The sequence below is a fragment of the Ceratina calcarata genome, unplaced genomic scaffold (genome assembly GCF_001652005.2).
Source record: "Ceratina calcarata isolate Rehan_Ccalc_2016 unplaced genomic scaffold, ASM165200v1 scaffold154.2, whole genome shotgun sequence".
NCBI lineage: Eukaryota > Metazoa > Arthropoda > Insecta > Hymenoptera > Apidae > Ceratina > Ceratina calcarata.
Genome location: NW_017136637.1, coordinates 733,996 through 752,398, shown reverse-complemented (window position 1 = coordinate 752,398; position 18,403 = coordinate 733,996). Strand labels below are relative to the sequence as shown.

The 18,403-nt window shown below is 34.7% G+C and overlaps 6 protein-coding genes across 12 annotated transcripts; 4 read left to right on the top strand and 2 right to left on the bottom strand.

The window, feature by feature from the left end:
• The first annotated feature begins 11 nt into the window (after positions 1-11).
• LOC108632398 (ubiquitin-conjugating enzyme E2 W) lies at positions 12-1,867 on the top strand. Its single transcript, XM_018036949.2, has 4 exons — positions 12-569; positions 1,064-1,414; positions 1,478-1,553; positions 1,664-1,867. Exons 1-4 carry the CDS (start codon positions 525-527, stop codon positions 1,675-1,677), a joined length of 486 nt encoding a protein of 161 aa, XP_017892438.1. The 5' UTR covers positions 12-524; the 3' UTR covers positions 1,678-1,867.
• LOC108632318 (uncharacterized) lies at positions 1,859-11,269 on the top strand. Of its 2 annotated transcripts, XM_026819697.1 has the most exons (6): positions 1,859-2,902; positions 10,246-10,438; positions 10,509-10,630; positions 10,710-10,831; positions 10,914-10,990; positions 11,068-11,269. In XM_026819697.1, exons 2-6 carry the CDS (start codon positions 10,312-10,314, stop codon positions 11,232-11,234), a joined length of 615 nt encoding a protein of 204 aa, XP_026675498.1. In that variant the 5' UTR covers positions 1,859-2,902; positions 10,246-10,311; the 3' UTR covers positions 11,235-11,269. The 2 variants fall into 2 exon arrangements, with proteins under 2 accessions (XP_026675498.1, XP_017892299.2); XM_018036810.2 differs by lacking the exon at positions 1,859-2,902 and having other exon boundaries at positions 9,441-10,438.
• On the bottom strand, positions 3,785-8,792 carry gogo (thrombospondin-1 like protein golden goal). 6 transcript variants are annotated; one of them, XM_026819690.1, is made up of 17 exons: positions 8,699-8,792; positions 8,476-8,592; positions 8,134-8,335; positions 7,870-8,056; positions 7,559-7,780; positions 7,340-7,489; positions 6,919-7,267; positions 6,716-6,843; positions 6,410-6,658; positions 6,087-6,342; positions 5,794-6,018; positions 5,567-5,714; positions 5,324-5,494; positions 4,796-5,251; positions 4,609-4,725; positions 4,347-4,511; positions 3,785-4,276 (listed from the first exon to the last, which is right to left on the bottom strand). In XM_026819690.1, exons 2-17 carry the CDS (start codon positions 8,573-8,575, stop codon positions 3,811-3,813), a joined length of 3,591 nt encoding a protein of 1,196 aa, XP_026675491.1. In that variant the 5' UTR covers positions 8,576-8,592; positions 8,699-8,792; the 3' UTR covers positions 3,785-3,810. The 6 variants fall into 6 exon arrangements, with proteins under 6 accessions (XP_026675491.1, XP_026675493.1, XP_026675494.1 ...); XM_026819692.1 differs by having other exon boundaries at positions 8,476-8,563; XM_026819693.1 differs by having other exon boundaries at positions 4,796-5,055; positions 5,122-5,251; positions 8,476-8,784.
• Positions 11,270-11,454: 185 nt separating the features above from the next.
• NP15.6 (NADH dehydrogenase [ubiquinone] 1 beta subcomplex subunit NP15.6) lies at positions 11,455-12,433 on the top strand. Its single transcript, XM_018036832.2, has 2 exons — positions 11,455-11,717; positions 11,816-12,433. Exon 2 carries the CDS (start codon positions 11,835-11,837, stop codon positions 12,273-12,275), a length of 441 nt encoding a protein of 146 aa, XP_017892321.1. The 5' UTR covers positions 11,455-11,717; positions 11,816-11,834; the 3' UTR covers positions 12,276-12,433.
• A 193-nt stretch (positions 12,434-12,626) lies between these two features.
• On the bottom strand, positions 12,627-15,019 carry Grasp65 (Golgi reassembly-stacking protein 2). Its single transcript, XM_018036825.2, has 8 exons — positions 14,915-15,019; positions 14,739-14,833; positions 14,493-14,573; positions 14,196-14,399; positions 13,902-14,119; positions 13,750-13,834; positions 13,322-13,670; positions 12,627-13,254 (listed from the first exon to the last, which is right to left on the bottom strand). Exons 2-8 carry the CDS (start codon positions 14,799-14,801, stop codon positions 12,899-12,901), a joined length of 1,356 nt encoding a protein of 451 aa, XP_017892314.1. The 5' UTR covers positions 14,802-14,833; positions 14,915-15,019; the 3' UTR covers positions 12,627-12,898.
• A 1-nt stretch (position 15,020) lies between these two features.
• Positions 15,021-17,340, top strand: LOC108632436 (autophagy-related protein 23). The gene is made up of 8 exons (XM_018037025.2): positions 15,021-15,610; positions 15,684-15,825; positions 15,907-16,115; positions 16,185-16,331; positions 16,405-16,640; positions 16,710-16,892; positions 16,967-17,129; positions 17,240-17,340. Exons 1-8 carry the CDS (start codon positions 15,455-15,457, stop codon positions 17,273-17,275), a joined length of 1,272 nt encoding a protein of 423 aa, XP_017892514.1. The 5' UTR covers positions 15,021-15,454; the 3' UTR covers positions 17,276-17,340.
• Positions 17,341-18,403: the final 1,063 nt, after the last annotated feature.

The window sequence follows — 18,403 nt, the reverse complement described above, 5'->3', positions numbered from 1 at the left end:
GGAGCGATCTAACCGACTTTTTAAAACAATAAAAATCAACACTACTGAAACATTCACGTAACGCAAGACTGTATTACAAAGCGGGAAATCGCGATCAAGTCGGGAGCGAGGTTTCGGTTCGTTAAGGAAGTAGAGCAGAATATAAAATGGCATAAATCCATAAAACAATATCATTTTATTTAATTCAATCTGTGTTGTATATGACAATTGTATTATTGTGCACTCGCCTAATTGTCGATTTAGTACACACCTGGTGCTGGTGTGCGACTGCGACAACCAATGGCTGTCAAATTCGACTGATTTAAGTACGAATAAGCATGTCCAGTCGCAAGGGTCGCAAGCTCTGACAGTGCTGTGCGGCACCGCACTTTTTTCCGTTTACGTCATTAGGCGAGACACGAAATTTGAAAAAAAGGAGATGCAACACACTATTATTGCATCAGCTGTGAGTTCCCGATTAAACCAATAACCGATTCAAATGATTCACGTAGATACGTTGCCATGAACAGCGGTTATGTTTTTCAATGGAAAACGAAATAACGACAATGGCGGCAATGTTCCCATCAAAGGTAAGTTGGTACTGAAATTTCTCTTATCGTGCTCGGATCACCGTGTTGCCATCGTACCCCGATACCATACTGTATTTAATCGAGTTAGTTTGATAGTCAGTGCGTTTCATGCTAGTTGAAAAATGTGGCATTAAAGATCGTCAACGGAAGAATCCATTCGCGAAGTATTCGTCGAAATTCGGATGACGTTTTGCGTCAAATATAAGACGCTTACCCTTTCCCAAAACTATTCTCACAACGCATCACTCTATCTTGTTAAACATTAGAAATGTAATTAGGTACGTTTACGTCTTATTTAATTGAATGCGTATTCGTATATACCTGTTTTAGATTTCTAAAAATGATTTGTTGTATCGTACAGTACTCCGTGTACTATGTATACTGTTTGCTATTTGTATTGACGATTAATAATAACACGGATAACGCGTAGCGCGTTTGCTGTTGAAAAAGAATAGCGTTTTAGAATTTATCGAAACGTTCGAAAAATATTACAGAGAAGACTTGAGAAGGAGTTGACGTCGTTAATCCGCGAACCTCCGCCCGGTGTACATGTGGACGAAGACCTTGCTGGTCAAAATTTAACGCAATGGATTGTTCACATGGAAGGTGCTAAGGGTACCTTGTACGAGGGAGAGCAATTTCAACTGCAGTTTAAGTTTAGTTCTAAATATCCGTTCGATTCGCCGGAGGTGACGTTCATAGGTGGAAACATACCAGTGCATCCGCATATTTATAGCAATGGCCACATCTGCTTATCCATTTTGACTGAAGATTGGTCACCAGCTTTGAGCGTGGAGAGCATCTGTTTAAGTATCGTATCGATGCTGAGCAGTTGTAAAGAAAAGGTGAGAATGCAAGCTTAAGATTCAAGGATTAAAACATATCAACGGCGATTCATATTATTGCAGAAAAGGCCACCTGACAATTCCTTTTATGTGAAAACATGTAGTAAAAATCCAAAGAAAACGAAGTGGTGGTACCATGGTAAGTTATTTAAATTGTATTTAAGGATCTGTTTCCTGATTCCTGGATTATTTAACAAATATCTATTTGGAGAAGGAATTAGGTAGCATTTTCTGTTGTGTTTCCAACAGATGACAGTGTATAACAGCAACTGCTAGAGTCATTAACAACTTGTCAATGCGCAGTTAATGCTGGACCAAGTGGAACGATGGTTTCTGTGTCTTAAAGTAATTACTAAAATTTCACAGATGAAATTGCTGATATAATTTTATCATGTATTTAAAGAATTAGGTGCATAAGTTAGAAAACGAGAATAAAGCGAAGGCTGCATATTACTTATTATTATAATAAAGAAACGTCAGCTATCCAGTTATAAATTATTCCAATGTTATTAAAAATACTACGTACTATCTAATAATTGAGAGAATAGAAAAAGTATAAGTTGAAAGCGAATAGTAATGTAACAAAAAAAACCGTGCACCTATGATACTAATACACGATCAGTTGTTTCATTATTTGTGTAGGAAGTGCACTGTAAAATATTAAATTAATATGTTGCAGTAATCATTATATTAAAATAGAGTAATGATTGAAAATCTAGTATGTCGTCACACTTGTTACCCCGCTTATTTAATATTTATTTCATTGTACTATGAATTTAAATAAAAAGGTAAGGAACTATTACAATTTAATATTGTGCTGTGCAATCTTATATAATTCATTAGAAATTATGTTATTTAGTCGTTTGCGTTCGTATCTCACAAAGACTATGCTACTCATTTTTCTGTTTGTTTTTTTAAATTAAAACCTAGTAACTTGTAATTTTATGTATTATTACTACAATAAAAATTGTACTTTCATAGAACAGTGGCATGGAAAATCAGTTGATTTATTACTGTAATCTCAATTCTACAAAACCTGAATTAAATACGAATAGCAGTATCTTCATTTCATACAATCCTGTAAATAGTTAATTAATGAATCCCTGATTTTGAACCAAAAAATTGATATTTTTTATTTTGCTGCATTGTATTTATTATGATTCGCGTTATTATAATAAGTTACGATATTTTCACAATTTTGGCTTGGTCAAAATATCCAGCACTCCTTGCAGTGTTGAAAGGCACCCCTAGTACCCCTATCTCCTATTCACTGTCAGCTGCGGCATACGCGCTCCCTCCACTTTTCTGATTAAAGTCTAGCAGCGCAATGGGGTTGCGCACTTTTTCAGGTAGTCAATTAATTTTGATCAGTTTAAATGAATCTTGCGAGTACTTCTCTATTTTGTGTTATTTCCGTTAGAGATCAAAGGATTGAGAACACAGTGATTAAATAAAGAAGAATCTGTCGTTTATTACGGAAATACATCGGTAAGCTTAACGTACAAAATTAATTATCGCGTTTTTAGGTTGTCTTTCGTAACAATACTTACAGGAATTTAAAATCAATTTTTGATTTTGATATATTTACACATACGAAGTTTACTAATTAATGAATTGACAATATCAATATTATTTATAGGTACGTTTCTAAAAATATACAATTTTTTAATTACATTTCTATTCTTATATTATACTTAAAGTAAAGCTTAATTTAAACTCTTTGTATGATACATGATCGATTGCTTATCACATTGCATGATTCATCATAATAGACATTTAACTATTTAAGTATATTCAGACATTGAAAACTTAGAGTTTCATTAGTTGTAATTGACAGTGAACAGTTGAGATACTTTGTGATAAATTTTCATTAGCAATTCCTCCCGTCCATTAAGTATATATTTTAGAATATTTTCTTTATATTGTACAAATGGATAAATAAAACAATAAATTTTAATAATGTTATACTTGTACTGTGCCATATTAATTTGTACTGTATAGTGATAATTAAACATCATAAGTATTATATGTACAATCTCATTAAAATTGTTAACGACTTCAAAAATATTTCGAATCTGAGCCGAAAAATGAGAAATTCATTGCTCTTATTGCACTCTATCCTAGTCTACGTTTAATTGATGATATTTGGGATGAAAGAGTAGATATTATGCCTTTGCACAGAGAGAGTTTCAATATTATGCATTTCATTTATAAAAAAGGGTGTAAGCTTGACAATAGCACTTGTGAAAAATTTAACATTTTTATCTATTACGCCTGACAACGAAGTTAAAAAGAGCAATAATAAATTAATTGAAATATCATCAAATAAACCTTATGAAGATGCCCAATACTGGAAAAAAGTATGTACAGACGATAAAAAATAATTTAAAAAATTTCTAATCGATGTACTCGTCATCGTCATCGTCAACAAATCTGATGTTCTGATCGTAAATTGTTCCCTGCTTCAGACAGAACGTTTCTATACCGTAATCCGGGTTTTGAATGTTCAGAGGATCGATATCTTTGCAATGTAATTTGCGGCCTTGAGCAAAATTCTTCAAAGGACTTCCTGACAACTCTGTCATGGGAATATTAACCGTGTCCTTTACGTTCGTGAACGATTGTGTACATTTCATTAATTCTTTATACTTGTAAGACATGTTCGAGTCCTCATCTTGATTATTAGAAATTTTCATCTGATTAGAACTTTGCTTTGAATAATCTCGTTGTAAAATTTTATTTGTACCAGAAGTGAACGCTTTATTATTTTCGTCGTTACCCAGCATATTTATGGGACTTCCCAGGAGGCTTTTCGAAGAATTAGATTCTTCGCTAGATTCTTCGTCTTTACCTATACGGACCCTGTGTAACAATATTAATGTAACAGTAATTTAAGAGAATTATAGTGAACCTTTAATGAAATTGAACTCACCTCCTTCTGTTTGATATAACGCAGTACTGCTTGTGTTCGAGAATGCCAGATATTGATTCCGTGCTTACTTTTATACTAGAATCTTCCAATAGTTTCTGAACAGGAAGTATTTTCTCAAACGTTTTCGTTCTGAAAATTGCAGAGATATCATTCCCAACAAAATTCCTAATTAAATAAATATTTTTCGGTGTTAATCATTTGTGAATCAGAACTCAAATCGACCAATCAAATAACTCATGTAAAATAAATTTGGCTTACTCACCTCTGTTCTAATTCGAATCCAAAATCTTCGAAGCTGGAAAGTTTCATTCGTTGATATTCAGAAGGTGTTAGGGCTGCGCCTTCAGTTTCGAGAGCCAAAACAGAATTTCTTTTGCTTCTATAAACAGATATGCAATTTCATTCATAAAAAGTTAACGAGTATGAAAAAATGAATCGACATAGTTTACCCCAAGAGAGGATCGTCCGTGTCGATTGGTGGTATCCAAACTAGAAAAGCGGGATCCATTCCCAAATACGATCCAGGCACAGCACTAGCATTCGCTACGTTGTAGTCATAGTAATCCAATTCTAACTCTGAATCAGGATTCGTTAGACTGAAATCCGATCCGGGATCTTGCAAAAGCTTTTCACGGTTTCTTCTCTCTTTCGTTTCCTTCCCGCTTGCCAAAGTCGACGGGCTCGAAAGTACACTCTCTGACGAAGTCTCCTGTACGTTAAGAAAGCAATAAGTAAAAAGGTACGATACTTGATTGTACATTATTTTTCTAATTACCTTTCTTTCCGAGTAATTTTTTTCATTACTGTGATAAACTTTTGAAACGTTCCCACTATTATTTTTCATATCCTCATCGTTTATTTTTGATGCTTTTTCTTCCGAAGTGTCGTATTCTGTCTTTTGCAACCTATAGTAACATTTAATATATTACAATGAAATTTTAATCAGAAACATTGTCGTATGCTGTAATTGGACTAACTTTACGGGGTAAGCATATTTCACTTCGGGTTTGTTGTAAACAAGAATACTGGATGCTGATAGTAACTTATCGCAGTTGGATTTCATCGATGTGATTGTTTGGTCCGAGGAGGTTTCGATTGTATTATTTAACTTCAGTGTACTAGAGCTCAATACAGACTCATCTTTGTAGCTGTGTAAAATAATCTCTTTTTAAGAAACAGCCAAATATAGTTAATAAAATTATTAAATATTTCGATCGTACCCTGTCAAAGTCTCGGTACTATTGTATTGTTCTCCTGCATTGCTCAAACTTTCTTTACGAGAAACCTTCGTGGTAGTTTCTATCATTGAGATCACTTCGGAAATAATTGTGCTTGTAGATAGAAATTTCGATGGGCCGGGCATTAGCTCTGATTAGAAGCAAACTTTAATTAATACCGCAGTACATAATAAGAAGATTGTGTAGAGCGTAATTGCTACCGTTCTTACCGGACACATCGCTGAGATTATCTAAGTCCTCGGCAATCCGATATTTTCTGTATTTTATAACAAATTGCAGTGTCAAGAAAATAGAAACTATAAACATTAGTATCAAAAGCAGTGCAGTCGCTAGGTGTGCTGGTTTCCAAAGAATCCATTCTTGTCCAACGTTCATTGTATTCGTTTCAAAAGGCACAACAGTTGAAGTTCCATTTTTCTTTAAATACTTCCTATCTAAATATGAAGTATTTATCAATTTTCTTATTTCAATTGAACTATTAGATTATAAATGCAATAGTTACCTAACACAGCTGCATGCGCCAGGAAACCACCGGTGCAAGCATCTCCAGATGCAGTAAGTTCGTCGCTAAAAAACTCTAACAATAAATTCTGCCCAGAGCTAATTAAAGTTTTAACAGTACGATGCATTTTATCGGAAGCAACATCGACTAAGAGGTTTGCGTTCAACGAATTGCCATCCCGTATGCGAAAATACTGTCCTGGGCAAGGAAATTGCAATTGATCTAAATGTAATGCGATCACAAAATTTGTCTCCGCCTAAAAATATCAAATGCTATTACATCTCATTCATTCTTCTAATACAAGCGACATAGTGATTGATTACTTGTAAGAGCCAGAACGATCGGCCAGGACAAGCTTGAGTGTTAGCCCCAAGTATTTTCCTTAAAGATTGTTCCTTCAATACGACGCGACATCCGCATCTGCATTGCGATCCGATCTCGGCTATAATTTCCGGTTTCGTAGCAGCTAATATCGCACCACGACATTTAGGGTTCTCGATTCGACCACCCCATTCATTTTGCGAATCCTCCCAAAATAATTTCCCGCAAAATTCGGTTTCTATTGCTTTCCCCTACAAGTTTAATCTATCAGTCATTTAGAAAACAGAAGTTTAAGACGAGATACGTACTTGACAAAATTTTGCTCCATATTTCGGTGGTGGGGTGTCGCAAAAACGATATCGATTTCGAATACCACCGAAACAGGAACTGCTACACGCGCTCCAAGGACTCCAAGGCCCCCAACCCGCTGCGTCGCCTACGAGAAACAATGAGAAATAGCGTTTAATGTACAACAATAAGAAATAAAATAATTGAAATGCTGAGAACTCACTTTGGAAGGGAAACGTAGGAATGCAAGATATCTTTACATCCCCCATAGCACCAGTGGCCGCTTGGCTAACGTAGATAAAACAATACTCGACGAATTTTTCCGTGAAAAGATCGCAATCGAAGGTCAAAGAATGCTTCCCTGGTATCGATCTGGATTCCGTAATGTAATGAAGACTGGAGGGCGAAGCGACCGAGGTAACGTCGGCCTTCAAACGGCCGTAAACCCGTACGCGATCGCCTTCCAGTCGACACGAAGGATATTCAAAAAGGACGGGTACACCTCCCGAACCTTCGCAAGGATATATTGATCTCGCGTGAACCGTCAGTTTATATTCTTCGGACCAATTCACCTTTAACGATGAACGGATAGTAAATTTTCTGAAAGTGCTTGATCGAACGTTTCATCGAAAATGCAGTTGTACCTTGAAATATACGCTGGTATTTGGTGCTGTCGGATTAGTACTAGTAGCTCTTAATCTGACAGCGTAAGTTCCAGGCAACCCGAATAATTCGCATCGGAAAAGAATAGACTTCGACGATAGAATATCTTTTATGTCTTCATAATATAATATCTGCAAATATAATTGTAATAATTGCAGAAATGTAGATTGAACAATTAAAATAGAGAAAGATTCGTTTACTTGAGTATAAGTAGTGTTCTGTAAGTAACAGGCAGTCACAGTGGATCCACAATATACCAATTGTAAAATGTAAACGGCTACAGGAACATTTCCAGAAGGGCTGCAATTTAATCCATCGTATTTTACTGTGGCTCTGACAGACTCATTTGGATAAGTGCTGATCTCTTTCGGTTCCAGGAAAATTGTCGGCAACGGCCACTTTACATCTAATATTTTACTGGTCTACGAGTGAAAATGATTGATCGAATGAATGAAATAATTCGTATATAAAAAAGTAGAGTAAAATTGTTCGTATATTTAATATGAAAAACCTGGTAATGGGTAGCAACAGGCACTGTTGAATTTTTGTATTTATACTCGACTCGTAGAGCGTAAATACCGCCACGAGTAAAATACCCGCAGGGAATGGTAATTGAAATGGTTTCATTTCCTAAAGGCATCCGTTTTAGTTGAATCTCACCGATTAATTCTGATATGTCTTCGAGAAGATATAACACTCTAAAAGTCCGAGAAAATATTTTCCCCTCGTAACTGACGCAGCAATAATAATATTCGATACTTGGCAGATCTCTTACCTCAGTAAAAAAAATTCGTTAGAAACATTTTTATAGAACTGATGTTCTTTGAACTCGTGTTTGTACTTTGTTTTTTCTAAGGTTTGATTCGACTTGCCGATAGATATTGTAAGGTCTCCCGAAAGGGCGACATGGGAAGAAGGAGAGTCAATTCTCAATGCAGCAAATTCTTTTTCATCTTCCGTCATCGATCTAGTAATATCTAAAGTTTTGTAATTACATTATTGTTCATATTCATCGTAGATAAAAGTCAAGATTAAATTAGAAATCGTGCAGATTCGTATGATGAGAAGAAGTATAGGGATTCTTTAAAATAGTGCGATTAAAAATGAGTAAATTTACCGAATTCAAGGTGGATGATAGCTAGAGTTCCGAAGAAGAGCCATTTAAATTTCAAACTCATATCCAATTCGTCATCCGTGTTCAATATCTGAGCAGACATTAAACGTTCTACATTTCCTTTGGTTTCAAATATTTTTTAATGTAATAATAATGTATGAGTATGCTTGACGGATAAATTAATACGGAGATATTCAATTAATTTTAAAGACATTTATCAACTTACTACTCTTGTTTATCTCAATGCGAACATTCTTCTTAAGAATTTTTCTCGACTCGGGCGAAGGAGAGTCAAATACATATGTGCTGTTGGTGGATGCACCGCTGCAGCAGAAATCGATATCGGAGGGCTTCGACACTACGCAAACTTTCACTCTTTATTTTCCAAAAACTCGTTCATTCTCACGTCGTACCAAAACACTTGTCGTTTTTCATTGCGTTTCAACATTACAATTCTTGATAATATCTTTAGCTGGAACAATATAGACAAATGCATTAATCGACTATCCGTGGTACAGTTTAATTAAAGTAAGGCAGAATGAATTTTGTTATGCACTATTTTTATCAACATGATCGCAAACGGAACTGTCATTAAAGTATTAATAATTTTTATTTTATGCTCGAACAACCGAGAATTAATATCATTTATTTAAAATGCCGAAATGAGATTCAATAATTTTGGCACTGATTTCACGTTCCAGATTTGCTTTACGAAGTACAAAAATTATAAACAGGAACAATTATATGTTTTACGACAAAACGCAGCTCTTTGAATTGTTGCATAATTTGCATAATATTCTTCTTTAAGGTGATCGTGGTTTTAAAGTAATTCGTTGATTAAACGTACACAAAGAAGATGCACTTAACGAGTGGATGACAGAAGTAAACGAAGAGTTTTCGTGGAAAAAAAACGTACGGGATGAAACGCGAGGCTCGTACGCGATTCATAAGGCAACTAAACCCGCAGGGGTCGACGGCCAACTCTCCCTTATTCGTCGATCCACCCCACTACGAAGGTCGTCCTTTGGGGAGAGAATTCTAACAGAACATCGACTACTAATCAATGGAGGGATTACGCCGGCTCGGAAGTCTGTGTTCTCTCACAAAGGAACGCTTTTTCAGTTTTCGAGAATTGAAGGGATCATTATTTTTTAACGCCGAGGGTGCTATTGCGACAGCCACGGTCGCACGTGTATTCGTTAAGGCTGCGTTATTTAAATATCACCCTTTCTGCTAACAGGAAATTGATTACAGATTTTTACATATGAAAAGCCTCATCGTTTTAACCATATAAAAGTTATAAAGTTTAATGCTGTTCATTTTGCCTGACAATATACTTACCAATAAATTTAATGAATTCCACAGCAAGTTCTAATAAATCGATTTTATTTAACAAGCCATAACAATTATATTTCAATTTTTCATATTCAATTGTAAATTATACGTAAGCGCCAACAGACAGGAATGAGAGTGCTCGCGCTCACGCTTTCTTTTTCCTGATTCTCGAAGTACGGCTTTCAGCATAGCATCTACAAGAGCCTATTTAGTATTTATCCTGTTTGGTTCCACTGTATCACAGGCGAGATATATGCGAGTTGACCTTTCACCTTATGAACCTTTTTGGCTCTCGTGTCCTAAGCATTGGTCCTGTGTTCGAGTTTGTCTGCCATACCGACGAACCATACGAAAGACGAAGGCTGATTCAAGCGTCTTCCGTTGAGTGCAACTTTGAATCCTTTGAATAACTGTCATTGTTGTGTTTGTATTTTGCAATATTTTGTATGGATCTGTGCCGCGTATCTTAACATTTCTGACCGTAACGTAAATGTTACAATAACAATGAATGATATACTGATTCTTAAAGAGAAACATATGAAGATGGTGGACTTAAAAATAAATGATTTGTTTCAAAATCAGTTTAAGTTCATCGATCACGTTAATAACGAAGCAATCGAACGTTACAATGGTAACTTGTCACATATTCTACACGAATGCATTTAACGTTTTTAAATATAAATAATCAAGTTTTTCTGTAGAGGACGAAATAAAAGTGAAGGATTTGACGTCGGAAGTAACCTCGATAAAAGAGTATCTACAGGCTGACAAACAAAGTTTGGAACATAAGGATAACGAGTTAGCCAAATGTTTAGGCTGCATAGTATTTATTTCTTGCATCTTCGAGCGATCAATTTTTATTTCTCAGACTTAAATAATTGATGTGAAAAATGTTGTTACAGGCAGAATTAGAAGCAGAGAAAAAGAAATTTCTCGAAGAAAATCACTTATTGGAATTGCAAAGGAGTAAACTCAAAGCATGTAAGAGCAACGTGCATGATGAAGAGTTGTTGACTCGTGGAAGGTTTGCATTTTATTATAAATGATCAAACACTTGTTATGTATACATATTTATAATATATACTATAAAAGTAGTGTAATTGTAGAAGGAGGTTTACATTGTATAAGCAGATAACAGGAATACATTGGGATTATGGACGACTTAAGGAAAGCATTGCAGGATGTATCCTTTCACAAAACCTAGAAGTAATATTCTCAATGCTCTTCATGATATAAATAGTTCCTCAACTTTCGAATTAGATGTATGCAATGAGAAAACAAACTACGTTCGTCATTTTTCTTATCAAAAAGAGAACACAAAAAATGTCAGCAATCTTCTGTGGGAGGAGATACATAAATCTGTAGTCTATGCAGAAAATAAGGATACACACGAGAAGGAAAATATTGTACAGAATAAAATTCTATAATGTACATTAAAATAAATATTTATATAAATAAACAAGTTTTTACTTTAACTCAACCAAAATTTCATTGCTTAAAAGATAAGATTACTATTTCTACGTTTTATTTTAATCGCGTAATTGATCTTTTTAATTAAAGCAGGAGTAAAAATTAATCCCTATTTACTTCTACTGATTTTCTGTCTAATTCAAAATTCAACACAGTAGCGCGGTCTAGCGTTATTCCCTTAGAAATGATCGATATAAACGAAGCCAAAGAATTGAATTTTACTGTTTCCTAAATTGAATTTCCGAATGAGGAAGCACTAAAAAATTTAGAAACAAATTTTTTAATAATGTGCGAGAAGTTTCTGTTAAATATAATCAGCTCGAACGATCAGCTGTTGTATATAGATGTAATTTTTTAACCTGCAAGATTGGTCGTCATCCATGCTTTATACGTATACGTGTGTGTATACGACATACGATTACCTAATTTCGGTGCAGCAGGTATAAAAGCTCTGCGTAGAAAATAGTGGCGATTAATCATAAATTAACGAGCACATACAGGTGTAAATAATAAATTTGTGTAATTAATTAACAAACAGATTATTCGTGAAAGAAAGTATGTCAACTCTACTACGACTCGCTCGTTCCCAAGGAATCAAAAGCAAGTTGAAGTTTCTAACACCGAAAGATATTAAAATGTGTAGTGCGGCGTCTCGCAGCGATTCGCCCATTCAGAAAGTCGAAAAAGCAGATCAACCGTATACTGCGGAAAAACCATGGGTCAGTTACGGATTCCATTATACGGACAAGAAGTTTGACCGTCAAGCTATGCATGTATCATTCTTCGTCCTGGTCAGCATATGCCTAGTATTCGGGGCACTTGGAGTAGCTTATATACCAGATCCCTTACTCCGAGATTGGGCTCAACGAGAAGCATATATCCAGCTTCGTTATAGGGAAGAAAATGGTCTACCATTGATCGATAAGAATCTTGTAGACCCAGCAAAGATTACTCTTCCAAGCGACGAGGAATTAGGCTATACAGAAATAATCATTTAAACACTGCCAAAATTATGTACATATTACGAACTAGCATTTTTAATTACTACAGCAAAATTTATCTATTATACCACATCAGTTTGTATAATAGCATTTTGAGTGAGTAACGATATGTATGATCTGCAATAAATAATGTTTAATGATCATGCAAAACAAAAGTATGCCTCCTATTCACTTAGAATATTCATATACATCAAGAAGCCTTTTATATTTGATATTAGTACACAAGTTTTATTTCATTANAAATTTTAATCTTATACAATAAAGATAAATTGTGTAATATGATCGCCTATATGTAAAATTGGAGTCATCAAGTAAAATTTTAGAGTTTAAAGAACTAAAAGTATAAGAAACGTAGAACAATGATTTAATACTTCTTCATTACTCTTAATTGGTTTAGTTCGATCCTTATCTATGTACAGAATTATATAATTTGTCCGCGTTGTGTTGGAAAATTTCTATACATCACGTTTGAAATAAGTAATGAAGTATAAATGCGCGAAGTTCAATGATACAATATATATATATATTTGCAATGGATTATTTATACGTCATGTTTTACTTTTATTCTTCACATGTACCTTGTTATAAAACAAATATTTTCAGTAGGAATAACATAGCGTTTACTGCGTTGTTGGTACTGTAGGTACGGGCACTGTGTTGACGCTGATTAATTCATTCTGTTGTTGAAATACAGGCGAATAGAAAGATGTATTCTGAGGCAGACTCGCGCTAACTGTAATGGGTGGCATGCCGGGCAACGATATTGGCGTTGTCACCATATGAGACTGAGGCACGTTAAATTGTACAGGCGGTGGTACAGTACTCTGTACATTCGTAAAATCTTTGGGCGTTCCGGTATGCTGGACGTTGGCTGTTTCGTTCAATGATATTGTAGTAAAAGTTGGCAAAGGCGGAGTGGTCGGCATGCCGGGTATGTTTGGCATCGTATTGTGTGGATGTGCCCCGAAATCATTACCTGAACAGCAAAAGGATATCGCTGTAATCTCTTGTACGAACGTTACGATTTTTTTATGTACACTCACCACACGATGTGTTAATAACATTCTGATTAGGCACAGTGTAAGGTATGGAATTAGTAGTAGTGGATCCTCCAATAGTAGCCGGATTCAGTTGAGGAGCATAGTACGTTTGCGAACTTTGCGCATACGTAGGAGGTTGCATCGATGTAACGGCTTCAAGTTCCGATTTAGTGCCGCTACCTTGCGTCGTGATGTAATTTGATGGAATAGAAAAACCAGGCGGTATGTTCGTAACTATATTACTTCCAGCCGTGACGCTTGTTGGCACGGTGCACGTAATCTGGCTCGGGTCCGGAATCATAATTGGTGTCGTACTCGGAATTGTAGTCGCAATCGTGGGCTTAATGTTACTCTGAAAACATGAAACTAGAGTTTGTTATGTGAATCGTTTCGGAACGACTTCGCGTAACCATCAGTAGTTCAATATCTACCATGTAGGAATTATTGGATTTGTGCTCTTGAATATTCCTGATGGGTATTCTATGCAGATATCCATATCCAATTCCGCAACCCAAACTACAATCAAATGTAATGGTAATACTTTAAGATGTGGTTCTTCAAGGAATAAACGAATTGCAATTACCTTCCTTCTCCACCCCAATTATGATTGGGTGTAATCATTATTTCTCTGCAAGAATCGTCATCCGTGTTATATACATACAGCTTTAAAGATCGGGATTCGTGTGATTCTATCAAACTAAATAAATTCTCGGACTCGTGTAAAGGAGAATCAGCACCAATGATATAATCTGTAAATGGCCGTAAGCCCGCTACTTCGGCAGGAGAAGATGGATGCACTTCCTGCAAAATTTGAACGATAATTCGTCAATAATTTTTTACACAATGTTTCTTATGAACAAACTGCATTTATACTTACAAGTACATGCCAAACGTTTTCATTAGAACCTTCAAAGGAACAAAACCTCACGCTTACACCAAGGAGACCCTGTCCACCCCATGTCAAACTTGGTACTACAACAGTTTGCCTCACAGACTGTGTTTTACTGCTATATACGGTAAGTGCTAATTTTTTATCGACACCATTCTTGAGGAGTTCTTTCAAAGTATCATTGTCTTGATCCTGTCAGAATAGAGCAATGTTTTAACTCTGTACTCGAGCTAAAGTTTAGTGTGTCACATGACACCAATTAAAGAAACAAAATTAGGACCCTACCAAACGAGTATTTCCAATAGCTACTATAAAATCGAAGAATGCTTCGAGTCCAGCCTTTTGACCTGGAGAACCTTCCTGTACCTGTTTCAATTATGAAATAAGGATCGAATTATTGCAAAATAATAAGAATTCATTCATTTCTTTTTTATCGAGTTACGGTTAATCTACGATACATAATAAATCGAAATCAGAGTTCGTTGGGATTGAAGCGGCATAAAAATGAAATATTTTGACAAGTTCCTTTACCCTCAATACATGATAACCTTCTGTTCCACCTCCGGGTATTTCGATACTGTGAGAAGATCCCATTTTCGCTCTGGAAACTTCTTAAGTCACTTGATCTGAAGGAATACAGAACATCAAAATGAATGTTCCTCAAAAATTGTTAAATGGAAAATATGTGACACGAAAACTCTACAAACTCTTTGGTGACGTAGCCTATCATATGTAGATTGTAGAAGTTCTGGTCGTGCTTTACGATTGCTTACGATTCATTCAGTGGTACCAATGTATCTCAAACCCTCAAACCTTTCTCACATTGAATGTTTATTGACGATTCATGTCTCGGTTGATCAATGTAATGATCATTATAATTATATATAATCATGTGTTGATCAGTAAACTTATTGCAAAAATGGACAACATTATTATTAGAACTTGGCGATAAGTTTAATATAGTTGCGTGAAGAAATTGAGATACATAGTTGTATTTTCGTATAAAATATTTGATCAAACTTATTATTGATCACTTATTACATCGTAATCAAAAGATTTCTTCAAAATTCATCCTCGAATACATGAAAATTTGTCACAAGAATTAATCACGCATGCGTATCATGTTTGAATGCGTTCAAATCTAAACTGTCGTGCAAAGCGTGCAAACGACTGCAAAGTTATAACAGTCTTTCGACTTTCTCTTTGATTATACGGATTGGCAAGTGGGAAATTATTACAGCTGCAAAATGGATTTGGATCTCGAACATGTGCACAATATTTTAACTGAATCAAATCTTCCATCAAGTATGAATGATTTAAAAAATCCAACAGAGGAATTTGTTGTCAATCTGATTCATACCTTCCTAAAAAGATTTCACGTCGACATTAACATGATTGATAGAGTAAGAATCCTGGAGACTGATCACTTATTTCTTTAACTTTCCAGCCCTAACGGATTTTATTTTCTATTCACAGCCAACAATGGAACAGCACGAAATAATGTTGTACTCTGAAGATTCAGATATAATTAATCTGATAAATTTACACACAGTTATGGTTCAACTATGTAATCGAATATTCTTGAAAGATCTGTGCATTACTGATATCACCAGTCCAGGTATATTTATTGTTATGCAGTAAAAAGTTGACGATATACAGACTACATCGATAGGACGTAAAGTATGATTTTAGCATTCAGGTACGAAGAAAATACGCAAACAGGCGAAATTGTTAGCAAATTTTATACTATACGTAAATAGTAAAGAATCGGAAATTGGACATCGGCTTGATGAACTTAAGAACAGAGTAAAAATGCTGGATGAAATCCTGGATAAGAAAGAAAAAATATTAGAAACTAAAAATGAAAAAGCATTGCACGTGGCAAAGCAATTGTCAGTGAAAGAAACGGTATTGTTTTCAAATGACTTCACTACTAATTATATCGTTAATATTAAATATAATTCCTACTGTCTTTAGTTGATCGCTGAGATTCAAAAAGTAAGAAATACAATTGAAAAGAATAGCAAGGAAGATGAATCGTTAATTGTACAGATCTCGGATGCAGCAAAGAAGAAGCAAGAAGTAATGGAACGTTCTGGAACTTACAAGACACAGATTGCAGAAGTGAGTCAACGTTCATATGTTAAACTGAATCTTTTTTACTGGATCATGTACAAATTGCTATATTTAATTGTAGTTAACTAAATCGATAGTAGAATTGAAATCACAAATTATTACATCTCCTGAAGAGTATGAAAAACGGTTGTTCGAATTGGAGGAACAGCAAAGTACCAAGATGAAAGAACGTGAAACGATGGTAGAAGCATTGCACGATAAGCTGCAGTTGATTGAACAACAAAAGAATAAATTGAATTTTATTCACGAAAAATTGGAGAAGCTGTCTGAAGTTCGAGACATATACGATCAATTAAAGTAATCATGCGACTGTTCACGGAAACGTCCGTTAAAGTTTCAGGCATCAATTTGCATTATTTTTTTTAGGATGCTAAGTGTCCAAGAAGATGGAGTTAAGAAACAAGTTGATGTTCTTAAGAAGGATATTATAGATTTTCAGAAAAAATTAGAAACTCAAGCTCAGCGCAAAGAATACGACATAGACGAAGTTTACGCGCAGTGCGAGAAAATTCTATCTCCTTTGCGCGTTTCGCGTGATCAGTTATTGAGGTATCTGGTATTTAATTACTTCAGTGCATGATCGTTAAGATTCTATGTAAAGTTTAAACAATTTTTACTCGCAGCGATAAGAAATTAAACGAAGAACGGTTGAAGACAGTTCAAATGGAACAAGATGAAGATTGTTCAAAATTGAATAGAATGAAAAGCGCAGTAAAGGAATTGGAAGGAGAGACTGCAGTGTTGTTAAAGAATTATCAAGAATTGTATGACAATGAGATCTCAACTGTGAGTTTTATTAGAATCAGATATATACATTTGTTAACGGTTGTCGTTTTTTATTTGTAACGGAGATACTGATTAAGTAAATGTAATTTTGATTTTCTTTGTACTAACAGGAAAAAACTTTGCGTGATCAGTTAACAAAGGAATAGAAGACGCGAAATGTTGAAGGGTATATGTGTGTAACATACGTGAGGTAACATTTTTTAAATCATCGTCCGTTATTAGTAACTAATGTCGGAATTAAATTCTTAAAAACACAGAATGTCTTTTCATTTGATGATGAGTGTCAACAACATTCTCTTGTCGTTCATCTAAATATTATATTTATTGCATAACTTAATAAGTGCGAAGTACAGATTAACGCTAATAGATACATAAAATGCAACGGTAGAGCATTTATGAAAGAGATAATTATTAAGGTTTCTTCTCTTAGTTTATTTTAATACTTTTTATTGCTTCCATTATACCAATAATAATTTCAATTATAGACCTCGTAATTATAAGCGATTTCCTATAAGACACAATTAACTGTTAGACGCTCGATCATTCGATTCTCAAGGTCTTGTACATTTGCTGAAACAGTTTTTCAAATCCAGCACTTAATTCAATTTATGTATCCAGTTTTCAATACCAGCACCTAATTCAATTTATGTATTATAAACTTGCATTCAAATCGATATCCTTATTTGGAATGTACTTAGTAGTTTCAACCATGTAGAGTTATGAATTTAATTTGGTTACGCTTTGGCATAATTAAAATTAAATGTATCATCAATAAACTCAATCATGTCTCCCGTGCAATAAAGTTTATATATTATTTACATATTGACAGCTTTAACAATATAACAAGCTCTAACAATATAGTCATAAGTTAAAATAATATACAATATTTATACCATATACATACATAAATCACGATAATTTCGTATAATTTGCACATATACATAGAAGATACTGTAGATTATTGTTTTATATTCTATATGAGTACATTGATATTTCTCCATCATTTCTATTAAACCCGTGGTGTACACTATGTACATATTATTTTCGTATGCAAGAATTTTCTAATATCTGTATATATGACAGAACTAAGTGCACAAGAGAGTTCTGGTTTTCGTCAAATATACAGAGAAGAGCGAACTGTGGAATACTCTAAAATGTACATTAGATGTTTACAGTTCTTACATATTTACCAATTCCCCGTTCTCTTCGTCTTCTGTACAATTATTACTATCGTTATTATTCTTTTGATAAATTCAGTGACTCTTTAACTTATC